Here is a 19245-nt window from a genome sequence, read left to right on the forward strand (position 1 = left end):
TAATTTGGGCATTTCTAAGGGACAGTGATTGTTGGCCCAGAAAATTGCGTAATGCAGTCCTTGAGCCTACAACCATTGGTAGCTAGAATTGCGCATTGCACAATCCCAGCAATCAACAGTCAGCCTGGATTGTGCATTGTGTAAATATAGTAGCCATTCTTTCCTCCTAGATAGCCTAGATTGCCTTTTCTGTAGTTTTGGCAGCCAGTCACCCAGCCTCCCAAAAGAAATTACGCAATCTTTGCCTATCCTTCCCCAGGTATGTGTTAAGTCATTCCCCGAATTTCCTTTGGTTTCACTAACAGATTTCTTTCCATGCATGTTGCTTTGTCTCCAGATATTTTAGGTGTTCATATACCTCTTAGCAGTACAGGATCAGTGGCCTCCAAGAGAGTAGGATCAAAGGACATTGATGAAAGTGCTACTAGAGTAGCAGTTGAGCAGGTGTCCGCATGTCTACGATCTATGAAGATACCAAATTGTTTCTAGCCAAGGACATCAAGTTGAAATGGCAAGAGGTAAATGAAGCATTTGCAGGCACTTTTATGGAAGACCTCGAAGAACATCAGGTGTATGTGAATTTTCACAAGTCCCATGTGCATACATGATACACTGGACCGTCTCGCACACTGATCTTGAGATGATGAATCTGAGCAGTGTCAGTGGGACGAAGCTTTCTAGCTTCTGGGTATAGGATTATGAAGAGATACATCAGTTGTTAAAGCCCGTGACTATCATGATACTCCTTTTAACTTACCCAGCAACAATGCCAACTCTAGAGACATTCTGAAGAACTCGGTAAAGGGGCCGAGAAGATTTAGGATGACACCCAACCAGATCTATAAGACGAAGATATTGTGGAAGGTGTATCAATACTTTGTCATATTTTCATGTCGACTATGTGGCCAAGAAAGCACAAACACCTTCCCACAGAGTTGGGTGATCACGCTAGACCAACTAGTCATAGAGGGTAAACCATGTAACTGGTCTGGTAGCTCATCAGCTGAAGGAATAGGTAATGAAGGCTTGAGAGTCACCCGGAGGTATGCAAGCAGAGATCTACGTGTCCACCTACATCTAAGATGCAATTTGTGCTCGACAAGAGTTCCCAAGCTTGGAGTGGGCATGGTCACCAGGGGAGATTGCTACGAACACATATTGTAATTTGTTGTCCAAATGTAGCTTCAGAGGAGTAATCACACGTTTTTCTGATCATTTTGTCACCCCAGTCTATAAGATGATATTCGAACAGGATCCACCCTACATGTCGAAGGAAGCAATGGAGGCACTGATAGACATTTTTTATTGGTATGCCTCACCTTCCGAAACCTTCATACAAATTTTCATCATAGAGAAGCCTCCACATGTTCTACCAAAGTTTTCCTTGGACATACTCTTCATGTAGGAAGTAGCATATGACATCTCGGCACGATTGACAGCTAGACTGCATCGCAGGGAAAATTTTAAGAACCACCCTAAATTTATATGTATAATAAATGGTTGAATCCCCATGATACATAGGAAAAATGGGAGGCGATTTTATCAATAATATAATATGTATATATAATTTTTTTGGTGAATCTCTCACTAGATTATATTATCTTGTAAATTCATGGCAAATCTTTCACTGAATTATAAAATCTTGTAAGATCTTGGAAAATCTTTCACTAAATAATAAAACATTATGAAGCCTTGGCGAATGTATTTTTAAAGTATGAAACCATATATGATAATAGGAAAACATATTCATTAAACTGCAATATACTAACATACATGTTTGGAAAAAAGAAACATAATTTTCTCTTCCTAAAAAAAATGTTGCAAGTCTCAGTGGTCGTGTTTTTCAAGGTTCTTACTGTACACTCTTTCATATCCTTCTATTAGTTTTGATAATGTTCCACAACAAATTTCTTGTATGTGTTGATCTTAACCGCTAGTTCTGTCAAGGTAGGAGAGATTAATCTTTTCTCTACCACTTTTTTCAAGCCATGAGAGATTAATGTTTTTACAAAGTTTGTTTTACTTTTCTCCCAACTTTTGTTTCCTTGAGTGTTTCCATCACTACCTTATTGATTCCATATCAAACCAATTTCTCAAATGCCAGCCTAACTGTGACAAAGGACTTTCTTGCTTCTACAAATTTGCAGCCTCATTGTAAGGAGAAGTTGTTATATTTGCAGGGGCAATTTATAAACACTTTCATTCACTCTCCGGGTAGTTTTTAAGCCATCAACCTTCAAGTAGTTCATCCTTCCATATGATATTTGGTCATTACACTCTGTTCTTCAAGAAATATATAAGTTATGAAAGTCATTCTACCATGTCATGAAGTGTTGAATCGAGGGAATCCCATACCCATGAACCTTACCTATGGTCTTACGATGCAATATTCTATTTTGAGTCATTCTATTAAAGTCCCTCCCCTTCAAGCAAGCTTTATGCAAGTAGGAAAGTGAAAGACGACCCCCTTACTTACCGACCTTCCTTTCTCTTACCTAAATATTTGTATCTTACCCAAACAACAAATGGTTCCTACCTTGAATGATGGAGTTTAATAGACCAACAATAAAAGATTTATGTAACTCTGGTCCCCACCACTTGAACACCTTATGGCCCAACACGAATGAAGGCATGTTAAGGATTTCTTCATTAGTCTTCATAAAGATCATTTCAATTCATATTCATCATGGCTTTCGCTAACCGCTCATGTAGGGTCGCTTGGCTTGGCAATGCAAATTGATCATTAGTGCTTCCTGTCACTCGACCACATTCAATCATATTCATTTCAACGATTTCATTTTGATTATCATTTGTAAAATTTGTATGTGGTTTTTGTCATCAACAACTACTATTTTTTCTTGAATTTCTCCATCATATTCTTAAGTAGCATTGCCATGTTAATAATCATCACCTAATAGATGATAACATCCTTGAGGTAGACTCAACATGCTTATAACAAATTTTTCATCTTTATCACCAGATATTTCAAAAATTTGGCTACAAGCCTCATCATTAGTAAGAGAATCATAATTGACTAGCCAAATTCCATTGCACCTACATTCCATATTAATATTATAGGGTGTCAAGGTCCTTTTAATAGATATGCTAGAAATTTCAACTGTTTCAAACCTTTTTGCCTCTCTCCATTGATTCTTTTCCATCCAATTTATTCTCTCAAACCTTAAATAATTCTTAAAAGGCCCAAACACACTTCTAGGGGTTGCAACTTATGAGTAACGTCTAAGAAGTTCCAACACTATGTATGCCTATCGTGTTTGCCTCTGTGGTTTGTAAATTATGTTGTTGTGATGGCCATAAAAAATTAACAATTATATGTTTATAAGATAGATGCCTCCTAGTAAAAAGTGACAAAATGGTATAGCAAAATCATAAACAATTATTTAGTCATCCATGCATTAGGATGTGCAACCACGGATATTCCTTGCTCACAATTCTTGACATGGTTCTTCACATTTTTATTTCCCTAAAACAAATATAGCCTAGACATTGATAAACCAATTGTAATTGCAAAACAAAATATAGTTATACACGTTGTTGTTAGGAAACACTTTCGCACATTTTCACTCATTCTCTTGGCATCTATCCACATGCCACAATTCCTTCCAAATTGGAAAGGAAACTCATCACAATTGCATATATATTTTGTAAACTGTATGAATGATCTTTGTATGCCTTGGATAGAGTGTAATAGAACTTGGTCAAAATTCTAGGGTGTAAATCCATAGCTTTATCTCTATTTAGGATTTCAATTGTTCATAATGCCAGCTCTAGATATATTTTCTTAACTCCTACACACCCTGATTTCCACAAAATCCATCTTTCAATGGACTCAAAGTGGGGCAAAGTTAGCCTTAAGTTGTATCAAATCTAGGTCATGGCCAATTTCAAGTATCTCCTTACACCATTCAACTATTTCCTCCTTTTTTTCAATTAACATTGTGATAACCCCTTTTGTCTTCTTCCTTGCATGAGTCATTTATCCAATAATGTATTGATGCTAGTGAGTTCCATATTTTCTCACTACAACTCTTATTAAGCATCCATTGAAGTCAACATCATCAATTTCCTTCAGCATATCCTCTTTAGTTCGGCCTCTGTTAACACTAATATTCTTGGTTAAACTTGCACCTTGCACTATAATTCATGCAGAAGCACCACCTTCAACATCTACATCATATGATCTTCAAATTTTATATCATTATGCTATTCAAAACCTATCGGATTTAACCCCTCATTTGAGGAAGAGTTTTGTAGAATATCAACCCTTGTCACTTGCATTCTTACCCTCACAAGAGCAACACTATTTCCTCGTGCATGACAAAAAAACATTAAACAAACAAATATTGTAGAATAATAGAGGTTGATGTAGTGCATAGCAACAAGGAAATGAAAAAATTTAAGGTAAACATAGGTGACAAGAAACAAAACTTTAAAAGGAGAGATTTTATGAAATAGTGTTGATCCCTAACTAAAGATTCGTGGTGAGAGAAATGTTTGCAGTGACCTATAGAGCAGTATTGTAAACTGAGTTGAAGAAATGGTGCTTCCATTAATGATGGTTTAGATTTATAATGCTCCATTGGAAATCTTGATTGATGAGTACAAAGAATAAAGATACAATGTATGAAATTCTAAAAAAAAATCTAGAGAGAACTATTGTAAAATGAGTTGCCACAATGGTGCTTCCATGAATTATAGATTAAATGTATAACATTCCATTGGAAAGTTGAGTGGTGAATGGTCATCGATATGGATTGCATATGCATAATGATGATATACCTGTCTAGGATTGATTGGATTATGATCTAGGGGCTCTTAGTTTATCCTAGCCAATGTTGGTGCTTCTAAAATGTTTAATAGCCCTGGCAGATTGATTTGATTAATGGTCCTTTTGAACATAGTTGAATAAGTTACTCCTTTGCATTATAGATAGAAAAATTAGGGGTGGGTCATGGAAAAAATTGAATGATAAGAATTACCTATTCATGTCTGATCAAATGCATAAGCTCTATATGGACTTGAGGTTATACATATTGAAATGTCATTTAGTGCAAGCATTCTCCAGCAATCAACCTCTCTATCAGATGTGATAGGTAATCTCGACATCAAAACTAAACCTTGTTGGACTAAACATTTGATGGTTTTTAATGTCTAAGGATTTGAAGTGTCTTTACATTATAGAATTTAAAGATGTGTTTGGACATGATGTTTTGTATGGTAGTGAACTAAGAGTCACTTTCTAGACAATTATATGCCTAGTGAGTTTATGGACTATTTTTAAACTTGTGAGAATTCTTCGTTATTTTAATACCACTTTTATAATGTGTTATTGGTGTGTTGTGTTCTAATTTGTTATAGCTTCAGAGGTCAGGTTCTATCTCCACTATTGGTCCCCATTCCACTACTAGCTTCCCTCCCCTAGTTTATCACCTACTCCAGAATCACAAACTCATGAGGCATTGATTACAATTGAATAGAACCAATGAGAACTTGACAATAATATCAATGGAGTTGCAACAATAAAAAAACATAATTAGGTCACTGTATTAGGACAATACATTAAGCATGCAATAATGCTTGTGAGAACGATCTACATTATAGCAAGAACGATTGGGGATCATGACATCAAATACAAAAAGATTCAAAGCATTGATCAACAAGAGGTGTTGCTTAAGAATAATGTATTACCCCACAAACAACACCTCATGTTTAATTTCAAATGTATTACAATGAACAATAGAGGAACTGCCAACATAAAATCCCAAGAATCAAATACATGCATAACCCAGCAGGGACTTCTGTGTTTTGGTAGCGGAGTAATGAAAAATAATCCAGATTGAAAAAAATGTTATCTTTTGATGAATGACATATCATAACAACTATGTAGTAATTAAAACAAATCATGCACAATCACCACATTGCTGACATAAATTCCCATTGAAAAATTAGAGTAGCTGATCAAAAGCAAAAAACTCTGAATTTTTCAATCTGCACCATAAAAAACAAGCACAATAATTTGAGATGATGACTAGACATAGGAAAATCATGGTTGCTATGCAATAATCGAGTTGCATAAATAATGTTACCTTGTTCGACCAATAATACTCAAAACACAAAAGTACATTCTACCATTTCTGAAAGAGTCGAGTTGGAATGTACATGTAGATGAAGGTTTCTCATTAAAACACCATTACTATTTGATAAACCACCACGGTTGTAGACAACTTTCAATCCTGATCTTCAATGCCTGACCTAATGAAAACCTGAGCTAATTAAATCATATTACTTTATGCCATCCATGACACAACAACAAAAGTTTTATATTCTTCCATTTTCGAGAGAGCCCGGCTAGGATGTATATGCAGATGAAAATTTTTCATTGAGAAAGAAATTATTACTAATTCAAAACATGCCAAGTTTTTACCTGTAACCTGGCACTCAATCATGATGTTCAGAACCTGAGTTAATGGAAACATCCCAATACACCATGCCCACCATTCACAAAATCTTTTAGATCCTGTTAATTCAAGGAGAGATTAGTTAGAATATATGTGTTAGGTCCTTATAATACTAGTGATGCCCCCATTAATATTGTAGTTGTATCCCTTATTAATATTGTTGTTCCCCTATTGTCCCCATATTGTTATTACTGTGCCCCATAAAATTCTCTATTGTTATTTTTGTTCCTTTATATTATTGTTAGGTCGGCTTGGTTATATTGTGACCCCTTAGTCTCCTATATATAGAAAGGAAGTTTTGTCATTTGAATCTTCGAAGAATTATTCATTTGTGTAATGTAAAGGAGGTTTCCCCCTCAAAGAGGCTAAATTCTAAGGTGTTCAACTATATTTTCTGTCTTTTTGTGAGTTGGTTTCATAACATTTGGTATCAGAGCTTTGGATTCTAGGGTTTCGCTGCTCCAAATAGGTCATCATGGAATTTTCGCTATAACATTTTTTTTGCGCCATTTCAGAAGTGAAAAAAAAAAACCCATTTGAGACGAAATTGCGCTAAACCTTGGGTCCGAATTTAAGAGCTTTTCGCACCAGATTTCCAGAGATATGATCTGAGCAAGTTGGTATTTTTGTAGACTCCTAAATTACATTCCAAACAAGTGATCTGAGGAAAATCGTCATAACGTTCTCTCTGAGCATCAGATTGAAATTTTGTAAGAAGGTATAGAAAGAGGACAGAATATAGTTTCTTGTATATAGTTTTTAGAGTCAAAGGTCGAAACAGTGACATCTGGCACTTCATACAAGTTCGCTCTTCTAGAAAGGTCTATAATCAAGTCATCTTGGGAGATTGTGCATAACTCTTCCTTGGAGAATCTAATTTGGATCAAACTGGTGGCATTGGAAAGAGGACGTAGAGGGCTACTACAGGTCACAATTTCAGAAATGGATGATTCGAAATTACAGAGATACATCAGATTCAATATCAAGCTCCTACAAAGTGAAAAAAGGTGTGTAGTTTTTTTAATTTTTGCATAAACTTGGTTTGAAAAATCAGTTTGAGGGAATTCAAAGGGCATAGTAAAGCATTATTATCGGTAATTGATACCCCGGGGAAAGAAAATGGAAACACCTAGTGAGCAACCTGAAATCTCTAGCATGACTCATGAAGAAGAGGAAGAAGTGCAACATGATATATCAAAATTACAAGACCAAGTGCAACAAGTGTCACTTGCACAAAAAGGTGTAGAAGCTAAGATGGATGGTTTAAAGAAAGGCATGGAAGCTAAGATGAATGGCATGGACACTAAAATGGATGGCATTGATGATAATATGGAAGAATTGAAGATAAAATTTAATAAGTTGCTACAAGAAATGGTCACTAATGGTAAAGGGGTAGTAAAGGAAACTCATGATGAGAACAAAAGAAATGTTAATCATGATTCCATAGAATCTAATGTTGGATCAAATACCCACCATATTCCAAACATCGATATGATGAAGTTTGATGGCAAGGATCCCGCAACATGGATATTATAGATGGAGAAATTTTTCGATCTCAATAATGTGAAAAACACACAAAAGGTACGTATTGCAACTTTATATTTGGAACCAAATCAATTTGTATGGTATCAATGGCTTTGCTCTCGTAAACAAATTATCACTTGGGAAATTTTTACAGAAGAATTGATAGCACATTATGAGGATACAAAAAGCAACACTTTTGTTAGCCAAGTGATAAGTCTCAAACAAAAGGGTTCAATAATGGAGCACATTGAGGAGTTCAAAAAATTGAACATAAGGGTAAAAAGTACTCCAGAGGAGCATAGGATTGATGTGTTCATAGGGACGTTAAAGAATAATATCCAACATGATGTTCACCTTTGGGAACCTGATTCATTAGAGAAGGCATTCAGGTTAGCAAGAAAAATGGAAAGAAAAATTATGGCAACCAGGAAGCACACCACTCACAACTATAAAGATGGAAGTGTTGTTGCCGCTAGCCTTCCACAACCTATAAGGTTGACACCACAACAATTGGAAGAAAAAAGAGAAAAATGGATTTGTTACAGTTGTGATAGCAAATACAGTAAAGGTCATAAGTGTGCTGAGAAGAAATTATTCTACATAGATTGTGAAGAGGAAGAAGAAATGGAGCAAGAAAGGTAAAAAGAAGAGGATATAATCTAGGAACAAAGCCTAGATAAAGAAGAAATGAATCCAACCATATCTTGTAATGCATTGGCTGGAATTACCACTCCTCAAGCCATCAAGATAGAAGGACAAATCAAGAAGAAAAAGGTAATAGTGTTGATTGATTCAGGAAGTACCCATAATTTTATTCATTGTAAGATAGAAAAAGAATTGAATTGCTTCCTATATCTAGCACCAGAGTGTCAAGTGATGGTTACAAATGGAGGAACAATAAATTTCTCTGGAAAGTGCCATAATATCAAGCTATCCATGGGAGAATATTTATTGAAAAGCCCAATGCTTTCCATTCCAATGGGAGGTGCTGATGTTGTACTAGGAGTCTAATGGCTACAATCCTTGGGTACAATAGCTTTTAACTTTCAAGAAATTTTCATGAAATTTTATGCGGAAGGAAAGGAAGTTGAATTAATGGGCATTTCAGGGAAACTAGGAAAGATAATAAGCTCTAACAGTATAACAAAGCTTCTAAAAAAGGAACAACGAGGTGTAATTGCATAATTATTTTCGCTAGATGTTTCCACATCGAAATCATCTATTTCTCCAGATCTCCAAAAAGTCTTGGACAATCATTCCAAGGTATTTGAGACTCCCAAAGGTCTCCCACCTATTTGTGATCATGATCATGCTATTCATTTGATTCCAGGAAGTGTTCCTCCAAATATCATGCCGTACAGATATCCCTATGCCCAAAAGAGTGAAATTGAAGGTATGGTTGTAGAAATGCTTGAGGTTGGTATAATTCAACCTAGCCAAAGTTCTCTCTGCTCTATTAGTATTGGTGCACAAGAAGGATGGATCATGGTGCATGTGTCCGGATTATAGGGAGCTCAACAAGCTCACTATTAAAGATAAGTTTCCCATTCATGTCATTGATGAATTATTGGATGAATTGCATGGATCAATTTACTTCACCAAGTTAGATCTTCGTTCAGGATATCATCAAATCAGAATGAAGACTCAAGACATTCCAAAAATAGCATTTAGAACTCATGAGGGTCACTATGTGTTTTTGGTCATGCCTTTTGGCCTTACCAATGCACCTTCTACATTTCAAGGTTTGATGAATTCCATTTTCAAACCCTTCCTCAGAAAATAAATGTTAGTAGTTTTTGATGATATACTAATCTACAGCAAGTCTTGGAAGGATCATGTTGAACATGTTGAAAGGGTGCTACAATTATTGGAGGAGAAACAATTATATGCAAAAAGATCTAAATATTTCTTTAGAGTACAAGAGGTGGAATATCTGGGTCATATTTTATCTCATGAAGGAGTTAAGGTAGACCCTAGAAAAATTAAAGCCATTAAGGAATGGGAAATCCCCACATCCATAAACCATTTTCGAGGATTTCTCGGGTCGACAGGTTATTAATGCAAGTTTGTTAAGAATTATGGGAAAATAGCACCACCTCTAACAACATTGTTGAAGAAAGATGCATTTTCATGGACTCCAGAAGCAACAAAGGCCTTCAAATATCTTAAAGAGGCAATGTGCTAAGCACTGGTCTTAGCTACACCAGACTTCACAAAAACATTTATTGTGGAATGTGATGCTTCCAGAAATGGAATTGGTGATGTTTTAATGCAAGATGAAAGACCCATTGCTTTCGAAAGTCGTCCAATCAAGGGAAAATATTTACGCAAAGCTATTTATGAGAAGAAAATGTTGGAAATACTACATGCACTTAAGAAATGGTGACCCTACCTAATGGGAAGACACTTCAAGGTAAAAACTGATCATGATAGCCTTAAATACCTTTTATAACAAAGATTATCCTCTAAAGAACAACAAAAATGGGTCACAAAGGTGTTGGGTTATGACTTTGAAATCATATACAAAAAAGGGAAGCAAAATGTTGTGGCAAATGCACTCTCAAGAAAGGATGAGGATGTGGAAGCATTGTTGTGCGCCATTTCTATTATCCAACCAGTTTGGATAAACGAAGCAAGGGAGGAATAGAAGAATGACGAAGAAGTGTGGGAACTTATTCAAAAGTTACAACAAGATTCCAGTACAGCTGATACATTTAGTTGGAAAAATGATTTGTTATGGTACAAAGATCGCTTATACCTCTGTAATAATTCCCAAATCAAACAAAAGATTCTTCTGGAATTGCATGCTTCTCCCTTAGGAGGTCACTCAGTATTTTTAAAAACTTACCACAAGGTTAAGAAGGAATTCTTTTTAGATGGCCTTAAATCAAATATTCAAAAGTTTGTGGCAGAATGTTTGGTATGCCAACAAAATAAAGTTGAAACAATTAAGACACCAGGTCTATTACAACCTTTATCCATTCCAAGCAAATGTTGGGAGTAGGTTTCAATAGATTTTATCACAAGTTTACCCAAGTCTGAGGGAAAGAGTGTCATCATGGTGTTAGATGACAGACTTACCATGTATGCACACTTTTGTGCATTATCACATCCATTTAAAGCCAGTACAATTTCTATGAAATTTATGGAAACAATTCAAAAGCTACATGGAAACCTAAAGATTATTGTAAGTGACGGAGATCCCATTTTTACAGGAAATTTTTGGACAGAATTATTTTCTTGTCTTCGTACTCTGTTAGCTCATAGCTCATCTTATCATCTGCAATCTGATGGGAGAATGGAGATAGTAAAAAAATGTTTGGAAGGATATCTTCGTTGCTTTTTATCTGATAAACAGACATAATGGGTCAAATGGTTGCCTCTGGCTGAATGGTGGTATAACACTTCCTTCCATATTGCAACAAAAATGACCCCATTTATGGCACTTTATGGATATCAGCCACCATCCATCACATCATATTTAAGAGAAAATTCTAAGGTTCAAGCAGTGGAACATCACATTGAGCATCAACAACAAGTTCTCCAACTCTTAAAGGATAACCTCATGTTGGTGCAGAATAGAATGAAACAACAGGAAGATCAACATCGCAGTGAAAGAAGTTTTGATGTAGGTGATTGGGTATTCATACTGCTACAACCATATAAACAAATGTCCCTCAAGAAAGCTAAGAAGGATAACAAATTGTCATCAAAGTATTATGGTCCGTACAAGGTGTTGCAAAAGATTGGTACTATGGCATACAAATTGGAGCTTCCTACAGCTTCTCGACTACACCCAGTTTTCCATGTTTCATGTTTAAAGAAGGTTATAGGTGACAAGCTCCCAGTTGAAACAATATTTCCAGACCTTGACGAGGAAGGAAAAATTATATTGGAACCGGAAGCAGCCATAGAAATAAGAACTCGACAACTATGAAATCGATCCATTTCAGAGTATCTCATCAAGTGGAAGAACTTATCCGCTGAAGATTCCACATGGGAGGATGATAATTTTATATAGAAGCATCCAGAGGCTGAATTCTAAGGCGTTCAACTATCTTTTCTATCTTTTTGTGAGTTGGTTTCGTAACAATATGTATATGTAAATGAAAGTTCACCAAGGTATAGAAGTAGTTACTCATATGTTTCATAATCCCTGTTTGGCAAACTCCCATTATTCTTTTCAGCACTTCCAACTGAAAACAATCTCTAGCAATGTGAGATTGCACTCACTATAATTTGCTTTACTTTGAACATCAAGTTGGTTGAAAGGCCTTGCATTTGGTGGTCACACAAAAATTTGAGCATTCAAGAGTCAAATATTTTGAAAAAAAGCTTAGCCCATGTTCATCTTTTAGATACTATGATTCCATTGAATAATACCCTCTCTTGTTAAGACAATTAAGACCATAAGACTATTAAATCAAAAGATAAACATTGTTGTCAACACGGTCTTACCTGGTCAGTGAAAGAGGGGTGTTGTTATCACACCCATTTGGGTTCAACTCCCCCAAGTGACATTTCCTCTCGTGGACTGACATACCTCCGCAAGGGGTTGTATGGGACCAGTTACAAGTTCTATGCAATTTTGGCAAAATGCATACCACCTAGTCATGGCATATTTTACAGTCCTTAGGCACATCACATCCCGTCTCATAGCCTTAATCCAACAATCCTTGAAATTTTTTATTCACCCCATAAAACTCCATAACAAATTATATACACTTGTTTGGAATAAGTGAATCCAATAGTAATTAGATCAAATACTCCACTTATTTTTTTTGTGTTTTTGGCTCTCAAATTTGTCTCTATATACTTTGCATTCCTCTGTCCTATAGACTAAATGAGAGCTTGATTCTATAGACTCAATAAACTCAGGATGTAGCTTCCTAATAGTGTAAGTCCCAATCAATCTAATATACTAACTAATACTAATATAATTCAAAACAGTAAGAGTAGTCAACTAGTCAAATGAAACACATACACTGTGTGTAAAGTGGTAAATACAATAATCAAACCCTGTGTAAATACCTACTCAAGCTATGCCAATTCTATCTATAAACCATGGATAAGGTGGTAAATTCATTCTATAAAGGGTGTGTACAATAAATGTAACAGTAGCACTTTATTTCTATTTATTCCTACCTAAGTATTTATGCCTACTATTCCTATTACTTATTCATAACCAATAGAAGAGATTCTAGATAACTTCTTAGGAAAATGAAGGATTGAAAGGGTGTACCGTACAAATTATGTAGACTTTTTTTTCCAATAAATAAAATAGAAAACTCAACATCCATCACACCAAAACATAATTTGTATGCTTATACTAGGAAAGCACATAAATTTAAGAAAAATATAGATCTCAACATGGTTCATTGCTATAATCTACAAATGGGACCAATTCTTGCCAGCCTATGTGAGATGATGAATGTAACAATAAAATCTTAGAAGCCCAATTGATTGCAAATGTGTCATGTATACATGGAATCTGTGCATGTGTAGAAGTATCTTAGTGAACACACTTTATGAAACTGTGTAATTGGCCCAATACCTGGGCCCTTGAGAAGTATGGAATATTGCTTTCCAGGCTATATAAAATATCCATAGTCACACCACATAAATAAATGTTATAATATCTTCCATACAAGTTATCAATATTTTTCAACCCAAAATTCTTGTGATGAACAAAAAGATTTCCGTACATAATTGCTAATAAATAAAATGGCAAACTCAACATCCAACACATTAGAATAGAATCTGTTAATGCCAATGTTGGGAAAGCACATAAATTTAGACAAAATTCAGCTTGAAACATTATTCATCACTATAATATACACATGGAACCAAATCTTACTAACCTATTTATCGTCACTGAAGCCCAACCTAAAGGTTAATAAAGGACACTTCTGATCTTCTGAGCATGTCATATATCTAACTAAGATTTTCAGTGCCAACACCAGACAATGGAAATTGGCTAGCAAATGATTCAACCCGCTTTTTGAGATCAAAAATGCTATTTTGTAGCTGGAAATTGTTTGACTTAATAAATTATATAAAATCTTTTAATTTTGTACTTTTCATAGAGCCCTTAACCTTAATGGCTATCCGCACCACCTCGTGGATAAAATATGCAACCTTAATAAAGTCATCCTCAAGAATCCCATGGGTGGTTAATGCAGGAGTCCCTATGCATATATCACCAGGAACCATAAAATTTTATCCCCTGAAAATGTAAGGTATTAAAGTAGGCTATATCATCCCATGGAGAAAGGAAAATCAATGAATCTCTTACATCTAAATATACAAAGAAAAAATTCATGTAACATGGTACAAATTATTGTTCAGTGTGATAGAAGCAACATCCAAAACGTCCTCTACTATTGCACTAGTAATGCCTTGTCCAAGCCCATTAATATATACCATGTTATATTCAACCAACTAAATCTAATAGAAATAAATATTCAAGTAGGTTGTGTACTCCAACATATGAATAGAGCATCCTTACCAAGGGCCTCAAATCAACTAGAACTAGGTGATTTTTACTACCACCAGACACCAAATTGTAACCCAAATCCATTAGGCTCTTTGCAAGGGCTCAGAAATTTTCTACAACTTACTAAAACTATTTTTCCTTTGATAAGAAACAAAATCCATTCAAAAAATAATTCACATGAATGAATTTTACAAAAGCTTATACATGTGAGAGTGCTACACCTGTACTTGATAAGCCTTGAACTTTGTAGTTACATCCCATTGTAAACAAAAAACCAACCCTCCTATGGTATGGTTATGTGGTCCTCCCTAGAAAGCCACAAATTATTTCATGTATCTTTTAGAAACAAAATGATACAAAAAATTGATATATCCAGTATTATGATATTAGTGAGTAGGGGAAATATATGGATGATGGAGGAAAGGAAGGAGAACTCAGATTGACTTGTAACCCTGGAAAAACTACATTTTTGATGGTTGTCTCTAAGTCAACCCCCAATATGGGTTCCTTCTTGAAGAATATCATGCCTCCCTAAGGACCTCATAAATACTAAAAATCACAACCCTCCAATCCAAAAGTATTTTAGAATGAACAATATCATAAAGATAAAAATGAAAGGAAAAATGTGAAACAATTGACAAACAATTCAAGGAACATAATGAGTTTCTTCAAAGCTTTGATCTAGTAGTGATAAGAAACAGAAAGAACATAAAAAAATGAAAACAGGAAGCTGAATCAAAGAACATGTAAGAGAATCAAACAGAAAATCTACACCTCTTAACTCTATAATCAAACCTCCTATGATGGGAATGGCATATTTATTTTGGTTCTTCATAGTTTCTTGAACATTAATGGGATTCTTCTTCTTCTACAAGGGGGGAATGACATAAATAGATAGCATTAATATAGATCCAAAAAAAGATCCATCTAATATAGTCATATTTTTAATCGAAAGGGTGAAGTGCAGAGAAAATTAATAGCATCAACTCACCTTGTTTGTTCTAGTTGTTACTACATCACAAAAATCAAATGGAATGGCCATTATAGAAGCAACGATGAGACCATTTATGTGTGCCATTTCCATCATTAAGTATGCCCCAATTGTATTGGAAATCTTCCCAAACCACAAACTTTTTAGTACTAAAAATCATAAAAAAATCCAACATTACATACTATAAGAAGATATTAATAAAATATGCTAGAATAAACATTGTTGGAAAGGGAAATTTTTGAAAGGAATTCCACTATAAGATCTATAGAAATACCTAGCTTCAATACCTATCTCATGCGAGGGTAATCAATATCTCGTGGATATGCACTGGCACCCACAATGATAAGCTTGATCCTGAAAATGGTGGCATTCTTCTCAAGCATCTCACAGTCAATGAGTCATATAAGCCAAGAAAACAAACCTGACCATTAACATTTTGAACACTTCCCCAAAATATTGGTTCAATATTTGTCGATGATGGAATTGTTTCCCTCGTAATTATTATTAGACTAGAAATGTGAGCTCACCTGTGGACTCATCTAGACGATATGGAATTGATTCAAAGTAAATTGATGTAGCAAATACTCGCTTTTTTCTATCATCTATCCATGATATAGATGCTCTCCATGTAGTAAGTCCAAACCCTAAATGTTGCAAAGAAAATTTTCACATGTTACATGCCCAAATAGGAATGATAATCTTATCAAAGGAGGTTCGTACTTCAGAACCATACACACCATAATGAGATGATGTGGTTGGAGGAGATATGTATAAATTAAAAAATTAGCTGGGGATTGAGATAATGGTTGAAAATTAACACCCCATGTACTGTTGTCAAGATGGAATGCTTTGAGGGCCCTCTTCTAGCAAAGCCTCTCACTTTGGTCAATGAATTCATTGCCAACATATTATATTCATGGGATAAATCCCAACCCAACACAATAGTGAATAAATATAGAAAAGTGTCCAACAAATGTATCCATCATTGTGATAATAGATACTCATGCAAAAACTATAGGTCTCTACACTATAGCACTGAACCCAGAAACCATTACACACATGTCAAACATTGAAACTAAAAAGTATAGGTCCAAAAGCTAAGAGAAACTAAGTTTAACAAGAAAAAATTACCAAGTGGAAAGAAGAAACTACCAAGAAGCTCAGACACAATCACAATCATGATGGTGCCATTCTTCACATTCCAAGTTATATCTTTGGGCACTTACCTCTTATTAGGGAGTCCTTCTGAATACTTGTTTGTTAAACATGATCCAACAACTTCCATAACCGCCCAGGATGTAAAATTTTCAGAAGAAATAAGTTCCAAGCCATTGAATTGCAATTTCTTTTCTTTCTTAATTATCAAATTCATTTTAGGATCGACTTCGAGCTCACTCAGAGGAGGATTTACAAAGCTTTGCTTTCCCTCTGCACAGAGTAATTTACAAACTAGATAAAGAAATCACAATAAATTTAGTACCCTAGGTAACTGAGGCACGGTTTGACAAGAGAATTAATTGTATTATTGAGGTCTACAATTTCTGTTTGCCGGAATCCGAGGGGAATCCAGATCAAGAATAAAGTATTATCAAGCCATCCACTAACCATTAACTCAACAAAACTATAAATAAAACCTAGGTATTTGACATAGTTCACTAAATTAAGATAAGAAGCTTATTTGTAGCAACTCAATTCACAAATGAATCTTCTAAACACCTCCAAGTTAAACTATATTTGTTAAATCGGTAACTAGGGCCAAAATCCATGTGGGTTAGCTTATTTACGGTAGCTAATATTTTTATTGGATCCCTCTCATCAAGAGGTGTAGGATTGATCTAAAGGTCATCCGATTCCGATAAGTATTTATGGAGATATGAATTTATTTTGATTATGGATTTATTATCTAGCCGACCAGCAACTTATGTAGGCTCAATAAGCCCAAATGTCATGTCTATTCAACCTATACGTTTTGGTATAAATATAAGAGAATTTGATGTCATTTATACATACTCTCAAGGTGATCTCCTCTCCACGTCTTTGGTTTTTGGAGAAGGAGAATCACCAAGAATACATTGGTCTAGAAGCAGCCCTAGCAGCAAATGATGCCCTAATTCTATGCAGGAAGATGATTCGTTGTTCATCTCTATACGATGTTCAGGAAATGATACATGGTGAAACCCTAGCACAGCAAGGAAATAACTTAGTCATGGAAATGCGTATATATGGTGTTATGGGTAACGCAACTATGGTAATGGAGATACGCTATATGGATTGCAGTCATATATATTATGGGACACAATGATGTATGGAACACTCATGGTATATGCGATGGGTAGTCATATGTTGGCTATGTATACGCAGGACATGAAGGCTATAGTCAAAGGGTGAAGGCAGTAGTCAAGGTGAAAGTTTGGTTTAAGAGAGAGCGTGGGCATCAACACAGTCAGATAGCATGGGCATCAATGCAGTCAGGCAGTGTGGTTTAAAGAAATACGTGGAACACATCAATGTTGGCCAAATGCATAGCTGTACGCAGGCTATGATACAACAATGAAATATATATTTATATATGCAGGCAAATAACACAGATATATATATATATATATATATATATATATATATATGATGGCATCATATATATATACATAACAATGAAGAAATGTTCTACGTGGACATGAAGACTCATGAATCATATGCAGTTAATGGTGAACGCAGTCTTGGCATTAACCTAACACAGTAACAACACAGTCTTGGCAATATATACGTTGGGCATGAGAGTCATATTCATGGGACACAGACATATTGAATGTAGATATATACAAGTCATATGCACAGTCATAGGATGCAATGATGTCTGGAATGCATATACACAACAATGGAGACACGTACAACGTGATGCCATATACGTTGTACATAAACCTAAGTTAATACACTGCAACAGGAGACTTCTACACACAGTCAATGTGATGCCATATACGTTGTACATGTTCATACGTTGTCATGGCAATAACATGATACATTGGTTCATGGAGAAACTCCATACACTGTAATAGAGACTTGTAAACGTTGTAATGGAAAATTGTTAACACATGGAGACCTGTTAATGCAGAAAGAAGGATAGGCTGAGAAGTATGCTGAATAGGATCTATACCCTAGCTGCTTTGCTAGGTTGCAAGCCATAGCAAGTATCTAAGGCTCATATCAACAGAAGCCAATTGTTGCAGCATGATGAAGCAACAAGAAGGCAAAGGCAGCAACATGATGGGCAGCACTATGAGATCATGTGCATGGGTAGTACAATGATACATGGAGCAGAGGCAGTAGTATAATGATGATGCACATTAGAAAGGGAAGCAGATTGATGATGGTGCACATTAGTTTGAAGCAGCATTATGATGGATAAGATCATGGACATGGCTAGCATGATGATAATCATGATTAGTGCAGCATGGTGTAGTATGCAGTGGTGTAGCTAGAGGAACAGATGCATCACGATGATAGGTGAAGGAGTTACCTTGGAGAATCAGTTGAAGTAGAATGTCTTCAATTGATCTCATCGTTATAGGATATGATCTATGCTCAGATATAGATAAGTCAAAGTGTTGACTTTTGTTGTAAATGTACTATCTCTCTCTCTCTCTCTCTCTCTCTCTCTCTTTTTCTCTGCTAAACTTTGAAGAACATAAAAGAAGAATTGATCAAGGGTTTCCCCACACATTTTGGGGTTTGTCCCTAGCTAGCACCACATCTTGTGT

The 19245-nt window shown here is 35.4% G+C and overlaps 1 protein-coding gene across 1 annotated transcript in view; it reads right to left on the reverse strand.

The window, feature by feature from the left end:
- LOC149222327 (putative pentatricopeptide repeat-containing protein At3g23330) overlaps positions 1–19245 on the reverse strand; it is a 139004-nt gene that overhangs the window by 80308 nt on the left and 39451 nt on the right. Inside the window, exon 3 of the mRNA XM_089387569.1 lies at positions 16717–16918. Coding sequence (XP_089243695.1) covers positions 16717–16918 — 202 coding nt within the window. The remainder of the gene's footprint in view (positions 1–16716; positions 16919–19245) is intronic.

Source organism: Pinus tabuliformis, chromosome Q, assembly GCF_031772625.1.
Source record: "Pinus tabuliformis cultivar Carrire ecotype Pingquan chromosome Q, CPIR1, whole genome shotgun sequence".
In the NCBI taxonomy this organism is placed as follows: Eukaryota; Viridiplantae; Streptophyta; class Pinopsida; order Pinales; family Pinaceae; genus Pinus; species Pinus tabuliformis.